The following is a 10,822-nucleotide window of genomic DNA, read 5'->3' as shown; positions in this document are numbered from 1 at the left end:
CCAGCGAGGAGCAGGGAGTTGGACTCGACAATCCGCGTGGGTCTCTTCCAACTCGAGATACTCTGCGATTCTATGAGGCACCGCTACGCTGGGCCTACACTGCTGGCAGGACGGGCCAGGCGGGACCACGAGCGGCCGCGGGGCTCGACGGCAGCGGTGGGCGCTAAGTCGCGGTCCCTCACGGGGCGGCAGAGCCCCAGAAAGGCCGCCGGGAGCCGTCGGCTTCACGGCCCTGCACGGCCCGGGGCTAACGCGGCGCCGAGGTCGCCGCGGGACCGGCCCGAGCGCCGGCCCTTCCCGCAGCCGCCGTCACCGGACGCAGCACCAGGCCCCGGCGCCCCCGGCTCCGCCTCCCTCCGCCGCGGAGGCGGTGCCGGGGCGCGGCGAAGCGCGGCCGCCGCTGGGCCGGCGCCACTTCCAGGGTGGCAGCGCCGCGGGGCCACCCGCCATGGCAGCCGCCCGCCCCCGCCCGGGGAGCTGATATGGCCCGGGCGAGCGGCGCGCAGCAGCTGCCGGCGGAGGCAGCCGCGGAGCCGGCCGAGAGCTACCAGCTGCGGCAGGAGAACGAGCTCCAGGTGCTGGAGTCCATTTACGGGCAGGACTTCCAGGATCTGCGGCAGAGCCAGGCCTGGAAGGTAGCAAGCGGGGCTACTGCGGCTCGCCCGCTGCTTGCGTGGGGCTGGGGTGCCCTGTCCGCGGCAGCGCTGCCCTCGCCGGGCCGCTCCGAGCGCGGTGGCCTCCTTGGCCGCGCTCCCTGCGGCCGGTAACGGCGGGAGGGGCAGGCCCGCTCCTTCCCCCTCCCCGCAGGTGGCGGGGGGCAGCGGCAGGAAGCCGCGCGGGGCCGCGGTGCTTGCGGGCGGGGCCCGCGCCTCGGGCGGGCGGGCGGCGGGAGCGCTGTTAGTGCCGAGCCCTTGCGGGTCGTGCCGGGCGCCTCCTGCCTCTTGGCTGTTCGCCCGCGGTCCTCCCCCCGTCGGCCGGCAGCCTGGGACTGGCCGCCTTTGCAGTTAATCCTCTAGGTCGATGCGTTCGCGCCGTAATTAATGCTGTGCGTATAACCTGCATTTTAATTAATTGTCAGGGTTTTTTTTAAATTGCTTCTTAATTTATCCCTTAACCCACTAATTACATACCTGCTTAATCGTCTCATCGGTGTACAGGTTGCTGATCTCTGCATATTTATTGTATGCTGTGGTTTACTCTTAACTGTGGCTGTTTCCATGATAACGTAATACTTTAACTTTCGTTTCTATAGTGTTGTGTTTTTTAATCACAACCAATTAATGCTCAGGTCTAGTGCTCACTACTCTTTCATTTCTGTGTCCACAATGTCTCATTGATAATTTTTTTTTTTTCAGCTGCACCTGTGGCACTGTTTTCCTGTACCTGGAGGTGCTGGTCACCCTTTTCAGTTCCCCAAGTTCACTGCTAATGTCGTTTCTTTTTACATTCTTGTCCTGGTTTTGGCTGGGATAGAGCTAATTTTTCTTCTTAGTAGCTAAAATAGTGCTACTTCAGTATGGGATTTGGTACAAGAAGAATCCTGATAATACCCTGATGTTTTCAGTTCTTGCGAAGAGATCAAGTACTTTCTAGCTCCCCATGTCCTGCCTGTGTGCAGGTGTACAAGAAGCTGGGAGGGGGCACAGCCAGAGCCCCGGACCCAAACTGACCAGTGAAATATTTCACATCATGTAATGCCATGCTTGGTATATAGAGGAGGGGTGCCAGGAATGTGGGAGTTCTCTCCTGCTCCTGGGATTGTGGTTTTGGGATTTTTAGTATTTCGGGATCACTAGCTGGGAACAGGCTGGGTATCAGTTGGCGGGTGGTGAGCAATCGAGTTGTGCGTTACCTGTTTGTACTTTCTATTATTGTATTATTACAATTATTAAACTGCTTTTATCTCAGCCTACAATCTGTCCCGGATTCCCCAGGCAGGGGAGAGTGAGTGTATGGCTGCGTGGTGTTAGGCTGCCAGCCAGGTTCAAACCACTACACTTCTTTTGCGTTTAGTTTCTACAAGATATATCATAGCCCCTGCTGTCTTTTATTCTGCCATAAACCTGAACTTAAAATTCTTGCAGCAACCTACAACTTCTTTTTTTTTTCCCATGGAGTTTGATGTGGGCACTTTAATTTGCTGGGTTTTCAGAAGTATTGCAGACCTTGCTCCCTATTAAATTCATACCTGGCATCCTCTTGATTAAGCTATCCTTTTCCCTGCTGTAAATCCAAAGGGAAAATAGAGGGGATAGTGACCATCTTTTAACCCATTTCCATATTTGTTATTCCATGTGTTATTTCCCTACCTATTTGTCATGTTACTAAGGTCTCAGTTGTTTGTTTTTTTCTTTTTTTCAAAAAAAACCATTTTCTAATTGAAAAGAAAAAGTTTAGAATGTTTATATGGGTATGTTTTACTTTATTGTGATTTTGAGTAGGCAATTTGAACAGGATGGGTGGGAAAAGCAATACTTGTTAAAATTCTGTTTTATGCTAAAACCAAAAATATAAATACAAAAAAATTACTATCCTTTTGTTTGGCCACACAAGGTGTATATAGATGTGATGTTATCATCTGTTGCCATGTCAGAAAATAAAATATTGACTGATGGGTGTTAGTGATCTAAAACAAATGCAGAAGAAACAATACTATTCTTATAATGAATGCTTTAATTTGTAGATAGTCCGTAAATAATCTGTTACATTTATTTAATTTTTTCCTACTACTAGCCTACAGTAAGCAGGATACAAGGGTTTTGTTATCAAACCTCATTTTTGCTCAGCCTGAATCATCTTTCTATTAACTGTAACCACTTATCTGAAGAAGTTCTAAAAATATACTGGATAAACTGTGATAATCAGTGAACCAGTTCGCTCTCATTGAGCAATGTCAATACATTAATATATTTTTTTCATGGTTTGGATGGTCTAACCTGAATTCTGCCATAATAGGGGTTGTGAGAGTTGTGTGCTTTCATTAAAAGAAAACCAAAAAACTCTTTTAAATCAAAAGTTTTGCTTTCCATTTTAGGTACGGCAACCTCCTGAAATTAATTTAGTTCTGCGTCCTCAGGGATTGACTGGTGATAATGAAGTGTATGCCAAAGTTGATCTGTGGGTCAAGTGTCCACATAGTTACCCTGATACGTGAGTGAACGTTAAAATACAACCTTTTTTCTCTGAATGTTTTTCTTTGTTTTCCAAAGTAAAGTGTAAGTTGAAAAAACATGTAGTTTTATTCATCAGTCTTATTCTTGCTTTCTGCATGTCAGTATTTGTTAAGCCTGTGATATTTTATAATAAGCAACTGTAACATTTGGCACCTGAATTGGATGTGGTCTTTTGTGCAATGGAGAATAACAGGGACACATTTGTCAGTGCAAGACTGCAGACTCAGTCTGTACCTTGGAGAGATATAAACACAGGTATACCTGCTAGCATCTTAGTGCCCTTTTTAAACTTTTTCAGCTCATGACCTGCTGAGAGAGGGACAATCTGCTGTTTTAGTTGTATCTGCTGTTCCTGTTTTCTGCTGGATTAGCCTTTTGGAAGAGTTCTCCATAGAGAATGTAAACAGAATTGCAGGTGATCAGCTTCCCCCAGCATTTTGGGTTGGCAAGTAATTTCTGGGTTAAGTGTTGCACTGTCCCCCATTTTGTTCAGTCCTTTTGCCACTGGTTGTCTCCAAAGCATAACTCCCTTTAGCCCGTCCATTTGTGCTGTGGCATGAGCGGTATACAAGGGAAGTGTTATTCCTTACTAAGTGATAGCTCAGTTAAACCCTGTAACACAGGACAGAACACCCACTCAATATTTTTTTTTTTAAGATAGCATAGATACAGACATTTTACTTGTTTACTTTATCTTAAACATTTTTAAAATTTAGCTGTTATTTATTTTTTATATGTTTCACCCTTATAGTGGTGATAAATTTTAAACACCTAAATGTTACACTAGTAATATTTTTAAAGGACTATTAAGTAAACTACTGGTTAAGAGGTGAATTACAAGAGTCTGCAGGGTTTCTTTGGTAGTTCTGTTAGGTATAACTGGCAAGTAATCTGCAGCCAGAAAATTTGCTGGTAGGGAATGTAAAACAGCATTTCTGGCTTTATTCTATATTGTATATGTAATATTTATGTACTGCTTATTTGAGCATTGACTAATTGCCAGGTGACTATGAACTCCATTCCTTTTCCCTCATCCACCATTTTTATTAACATTCTGTTGCTTTTTACACTCAGTTTTTCTAATGAGGGCTTTTTTTACGTTTTGTTGCTGTCTCCCAGTGTCCCTGAAATACAACTAAAAAATTCAAAAGGCTTGTCAAATGAGAAAATAAATGAATTAAAATTCAGACTAGCTGAACTGGCAAAACAGCGCTGTGGAGAGGTAAGAGCTTTTTACTTCCTTGAGAAATATACTCTGGACCTAAGTAGTTCTAAAAACATTTGTGGTATAATATAATGGAATACATCCATGTTGGACGTGCAAGTTGCATTGCTCCCGAGGAAGGAGAGACTGACTTTCTTTCTTAACAATGTTTCTAATTAATGAAAGTTCGGAATATGCCTGATCTTAAAATACAGTGCATGTGTAAATAGTGCAGGCTTTATTCCTGTTTAAAGGCAGATTTAAAGGTTCATGCTATTCTCAAGAGTTATTTCATAGTATGAAAAGCAATACTGACTAAAATTGACAGCTTTCTGCACTGTTCAGATTAATTTGAATATTGTAAGTGGCTATACCTGTTTAAGCAGACAGTGATTACCTGGGGAGTTTTTCAGTGTGATGTTGTTCATCTAATGCCAAACTGAAGGGCAAAAGACCTTAGTTATAATACCAGCTCGACACTTGACTTCTGCAGCTGTAGCACAGTCACTCCATGCCATTGTGCCTTTTTTCTGCTGTGCCTAGGAGTAGTGATACTTGACTTCCCCCCGAGTAGGATAAAAAGAGAAAGATGGAGAAACGTGTGAAGCTTAGAATTTGTATCTATTTTAAGGGATTTTATAAGTCCCCAAGTATGTTTGGTATTGATAATACCTTTCCATTGTTGCTGAGGACTGAATGACTCAATTACTAGCAAACACTGAATTCTTGGTGAAAGCAGTTTATGGTATGTTTCTTATCACTTTTTGGAAATGTTACAGTGAACAAATCAAATGTGTTCACATTTGCCTTTTTAAAAGTGAGAAATACACAGCTGTGGAAGTTGTTATGTGCTGAAATGGAATACTCTGCTTTCAGTTTCTTAAGCCTGTCAACTGTACAGGTTTGGCAGGGGTTGCGTGTCGTTCAGTCTTGCCCCATCAAACCTTCTTTACTATACTTCTACTTTGCCAATTTTTCTGCATACTTTCAAAAGAACTGTTTTAGGCAGATACTGTTTTGTTCATTATGTTCAATAACCAAGAATTTCCCCAATTTTTACAGTATCTTTGGAAATTATTAGTTTAACAGTGTATTCTGTTTTTTTTTTTTTCTGTTTTGTAACGACTGTGCTATGGACAATTGATAGGAAATACAAGGTTCAAATTCTCTAAGTAGCCTCTAAATCATGTCATATGTACTGTCTGTTCACAGCTGACCCCAGGAGAGCTGTTGGCCTGTAGGGCTTTAAATCCCTGACTGATTTCTGATCTCTTTGAAAGGAGCTACAAATGTGTCATAGGTTTTCCTAATGTTAATTTTCCAAAGCAAGAATTGAGGTTGCTCCAGCAATGTGTAGATACAGTTGTCAGTTACATGTATGATACACATTTTTGATGAATGATATACACAGTGCAGTCTTGAATTACTGTCCCTGCAGGGAAAGGGAGATAACTGTTCTCTCTGCCTTGACAGGTATTCTTTATTATGCAATATGAAAAAATCTGAAAATATCCCAGTTACCTGTCAAACTGAACAGCAGACTGTGGTTTTCTGATTATTGAGATTCCTTTTTTTAATACATGTGTGTGCATGCATGATCACCTTGCCTTCTGAATAGTAACCTGGGAAAGATATTTTAGTTTGCATGTGTCAGATATATGCATATTGTGCTATTCTTTCCATTCTGAATTGCCTCCTGGTTTCATTTTTACTTTCAAGCAGGGGATTCAGTGTTTGAGAATCTTTGGAGTGTCAGCCTGTTACAGGTAGATGGTACAATTTAGTTTGGCTGTTCTCCCACCTATATATATGCAAATCCTGCTCAGTGCTCCTGCTGACTGCTGGGATGCATCTTTGTGATGTACTGTTCTTTAATTTTGGAGATACGATGGTCTGTTAGCACTACAGATTGCTTGAATTAATAACGCTATTAGATGCTACTAGACTGATGAAAGCTTAAGCCCAGACAGGTCAATAGATCATCAGTACATACCCAGTTCAAGTGAACAGTAACTGAAAATTGATTCCAACAAATCGTGTAACAGAATTCAGCTGAGTCTTCAGTGCAGTTCTTATTTTAGTAGTTGTGGTTATATGAATGTGGAATGCCTTAAGTAGCTTTACAGTTCTAATTGGGGAGCCTAGTTTGTGTTAGCAGTGAAATAAGTAACTATTTCATAGCGATAGATATAGTAATAGACAGTCGCAAAGGATTTATTCTGTTGTAGCTTGTATGTCATAAACACAGATCATTGTGGATAGAAAAATATGCCTAAAAGCAGATGAGAAAAGGATAACTTTTTTTTAAGAAAAAGAATATGCTTGAAGTTGGCTGTCTCTCAGTAATTTGTCATCTTTGCTACTGTGGTCAGGGGGTTTTCATGTTGCAGTTCTATTAATAATAGTACTGAGAAAAATACTGAAATAGGGTAAATTCTCCCTGATAAGTAACAAAATTAGCAGTCACACTGCTGCTGTATTGCTTTTTCATGTTGGGTATCATTTTACTACACCATCTACTTTTTCTTTGAACTCTGTATGTCATATTTGTTTTCTTTCAGGTGATGATATTTGAACTTGCTGACCATGTACAGTCATTTCTCAGTGAGCATAATAAACCACCTTCCAAGTCTTTTCATGAAGAAATGCTAAAAAATCACCAAAAAGAACAAGAAAGGCTGGCTCAGGAGGAATTGCGTAGGGCACAAGAAGTTAAGAGAAGAGAGGAGCAGGAGGTAAGAGAAGTTAAAGTATGAATAAGCCTGTATTCTTAAAATAACATAAACAATCATGATTTTGTAAATTATCCTGCACAGTAGGGGGTTTTAGTGAATTATTAACTTGTCAGACCTGTCAGTATGAGTTGATCAGTGTGTGCTACAGGAACTATCTGCTGCTGCAATTGTAATATTTTAATGATGTGTTTTTAACCCTGAGAAATACTCATGCCTGAAACCTAAATGTTGATTCCTGATCCCGTGAAAATCACTTATAAAGAGGACCTTATACAAAAGTGTAAGCAAATGTGTATATATAAAGTGCATTCCATCTTAAACTAGAAAGTATTAGCCAGACAGATAGGTAATCCAGCCTGCCTTCACCCACAGGGTGCCTGGAATGTTCACTGTGACAGACTTCTCTAGAGGGCAGTGAATTTAATCTAAAGAGACTTTGGACCTGCGTACATTCCTCACTAGGAATGAGGGGATTTATCTGAGTCTCACAGAGACTGGTAGTGTGGAGTCTTTATGCTGTGGGAATATGGATAGAATAGCTCTTTTGTTAAAAGAATGTTTTGGCTTATTCCTCTACCTTTTCTGTGGATGAAACTTTATTGTTGGGTCTGTCAGTAGAAGTAATTTTCTTTAGTCTACAACTCTGTTCTCCTGTATCATACAATTGATGTTGTTAGCTTCCTCAGAAGAGCTAATTTGACTTCCTTGGTTTTTTTATTCTTGTGAGATCCACAAGTTCTCTTTAACACTTTTGAAAAATCAGCATCATAGCTTTTTTTTTTCTAAACCAGGGTAAGATTAGCAGTTGCATTGCATATACTGTTGCACCTCTAACAAAACCAAAATTCATTTCAGCAACGTGAAATCCTTAATGAGATTCAGAGAAGGGAGGAAGAGAAAAGAGAAGAAAGAAAAAAGAAAGAGATTGCCAAACAGGTATTCTTTCTAAGCAAGCATGTAAAAACCATTGCAGTAACTTCTATCCAGTAGTGTAGCATATGCTTATAAAAATTTGAGAGATTTACTTGACTGAATTGTCCTTGGACGTCTTTTCTCATACAGTGCTTCTAATAGATCTAGGCTAAAATAGGTTTTTGATTATATGGGGTTTATTTCTGGAATAAAATCAATTGTAAGGGACGACAGTTCAGTAATCAGCATCTTCAGTGTACGGAGATGGATATTTTCAAACAGACATAGAAAAAAGCTAGTATGTTAATGTTTCTGTTTCATTGTAAAGAATCTTTACATTCTGGCCCATGGACAGTACTGAAATATGCTTTCTGAATTGCAGCACTTCTTCCTCAGCCTCATATATACATTTATTATGGAAACCTATTTCTTCCGTGATCAGGGTGACTTCACAGAATAATAGTCAAATACTTGCATATTTTGAGGATAGCAGTTTCTGTTGTTACTTGGTGTTTTTCCTGATTTATAGGAACGTTTGGAAATAGCTGCATTGACAAGTCAAGAAAATTCTCACAGGAGAGATACTGCAAGATATAGAGTTGCTTCCAGTTTAAATGGGAGTTGTTTGGAACATGGAGTGAATAATAAACATCGACCAAATTCAGCTGGACGTTCAAAGTATGTATGTCAGTGTGCATGTGGATTTTCTTTTTTTTTTGCAAACATTAGATTTTAAAGTGAAATTTGAAGGCAAGAGAGTAATGTGCCATGTTGCTCAGCTATTCACTTTGTCTCTGCACACACACCACCACCCCCCCTTCATTTGGCATGGTTTAACTAATTCATGTGCTATGGATAACTTGGGAACTTCCCAGTTAAGGGAGTCAGCTTGGACCTTAGTTGAACTTAGAAAGTATTTGGCAATCATTGGAAGGCTGTTAGGGCTTACTTAGTTTCTTAAAAATATGCAATATGTTGCCAGTTGCAGAAAAAAAGTATTTTTAAATCAGTTAATAAAGGTTTTGGAATAGCACAATAAATTACAGCTTATATTAATCTCAAAACATTTGCTGTAAAGATACACCAGTGTAAAGTTCCCTGCCAGAAAATCGGATAATGCTGACTGCATTTGCAGAGCAGCTTATTGAAGGGAAGATTAATGTTGCTGAAGGGTTCTTTTGCTGGTACACAACTCATCTAGGTTAGGATTGGTGATGATATAGGTAGGTTGGGGTTTGGGGGTTTTTTAATATTTTTTTTTTTTTTTTTCTTCCCCTGTCCTGTGTTCATAGCTGATATAACTGTCAAGGACAGTGGAGATACCCTGGTATTAATTTTCCTAGTTTTGATTCAGATCATGCTAATGACTTGTTATTTGGACTGCTGTTTTAATGGAAATAGTGTATTCCTGGTTTTTTTCTTGTCTGTAGAGTTCAAAATTGTTTTCACGTTATTTATCAGCAACACTAGATACCTGAAGAAGTTCATCTTTGATCTATCCTACTTTGACTCTTGTTGCCTCCCTTTGACTATCCCAAGTCATATTTGGCAGTTGTTTCTGCATATTGTTTGACAGTCCATAAATCTCTCTTCCTATCTTCTTGCTAGTCTTAGTATAACAGAACGAGACAGTCTGTGCTTGTGGAACAAGACAAGTGTCTCAAAAGTTTGTTAATATGCTTTAATGCAGAACTCATACAATGAACTTCTAAGAATTTCTGTGGAAAGTTAATATATGTTCTTACTTAAAAAAACAAAAAATCCCCAAAAAACAACCTCCCCCCCAAAAAAGATGGAGTTACTTTTTTTAACAATGGTGAAAATAATAAAAAAAATATTTTGAAATGTTGAAACTTTGATGCCATTTAGAGTTAAGCAAAAACTAGATATGTTCAGTTTTCTGAGGTCTCTTTTCACAAGAAGAGTGGTGCAGTATTTTTAGCTGTTTATGAAGCCTGAACTTTTGGCTGTTGGGACACAAACTTTTAGAAAACTGCTAAAATCTAAAATAATTTCATTTATAAAAAGTATTTGAGTTTGGAAAACCAGATGCTTTCTTTGCATATTTTGTCTTTATACAGTACTTGTAAGACATTCCCTGTGGCATCTCCTTACTATGTAGTGCTTTTTTACCTTGAAAGAGCTTCTGCGTTACCCTTCATTTATTCCTGTGATCTCTATACATGATTGCATTTATTTGGAGGATAGTCTTGCAGTGGTGATGTTTCTGTTAATTCCAAAATAGATTGTACCAAGAAGTAATGGAGGCTGCTTTGGGTTAGTGGTCTTGAGTTCTTTCTGATCTCGTGTGCAGCTCCATACGTGCATGTGAGAAGAAACACCTTAATCATACTTGCTTTAAAAGTTTTTGCAAAACATCCCTTTTCCTGAAGGAGGAGTTTAGAGTAGTAAAGGAGGCAAATGGGAAACCATTTCAAGTCAGGAAAAATAATTAAGCTAAAGCTGGAATGAACTTCCAAAATTGCACATACTTGCATTTTGTAATGTTTTGAAAGAGAATGCAGATCAAGTCAAACTTACATATTTTTCAGAGCTGTAGTATGTTTACTTTTTTTATTCCCACTCCCCCACCCCCCTACTGGAAGTGTCGTCCTAAGATGCAGAAGCTTTAAGGTCTGGATTCAACTCCTGGCTTTGAGTATAGAGACCCAGAGCAGCATGATGTTGGTGCTAAAATGCTGGACTTCTAATCAGACATACATCTTGGCACTAACTCAGTATCTTTGAAATTAATGGATATTATCATTGGATGCAAAAATCTCTGAAAGCTAATCCTC

General features: G+C 40.2%; 1 protein-coding gene across 13 annotated transcripts in view; it reads left to right on the top strand.

Annotated features, from left to right (window-relative positions):
* Positions 1-392: 392 nt before the first annotated feature.
* Positions 393-10,822, top strand: part of EIF2AK4 (eukaryotic translation initiation factor 2 alpha kinase 4) — a 42,300-nt gene continuing 31,870 nt past the window's right edge. For 5 of the 13 annotated variants that reach the window (XR_012628896.1, XR_012628895.1, XM_074868134.1 and 2 more), the window contains exons 1-6: positions 393-635; positions 3,035-3,150; positions 4,293-4,395; positions 6,939-7,112; positions 7,968-8,048; positions 8,554-8,702. Coding sequence is in view for 10 of the 13 variants with exons in the window: in XM_074868134.1 (XP_074724235.1) it covers positions 483-635; positions 3,035-3,150; positions 4,293-4,395; positions 6,939-7,112; positions 7,968-8,048; positions 8,554-8,702 (776 nt within the window). In the remaining 3 variants the exon portion in view is untranslated. Of the gene's footprint in view, positions 636-3,032; positions 3,151-3,471; positions 3,589-4,292; positions 4,396-6,096; positions 6,144-6,938; positions 7,113-7,967; positions 8,049-8,553; positions 8,703-10,822 lie in introns of those variants that run through there. The other 8 variants (XM_074868139.1, XM_074868138.1, XM_074868133.1 and 5 more) reach the window with 8 other exon arrangements.

Source organism: Strix uralensis, chromosome 4 (genome assembly GCF_047716275.1).
Source record: "Strix uralensis isolate ZFMK-TIS-50842 chromosome 4, bStrUra1, whole genome shotgun sequence".
NCBI classification, from domain to species: domain Eukaryota; kingdom Metazoa; phylum Chordata; class Aves; order Strigiformes; family Strigidae; genus Strix; species Strix uralensis.
The sequence above is the reverse complement of the archived record's forward strand: the minus strand, read 5'-3'. Positions and strand labels throughout refer to the sequence as shown.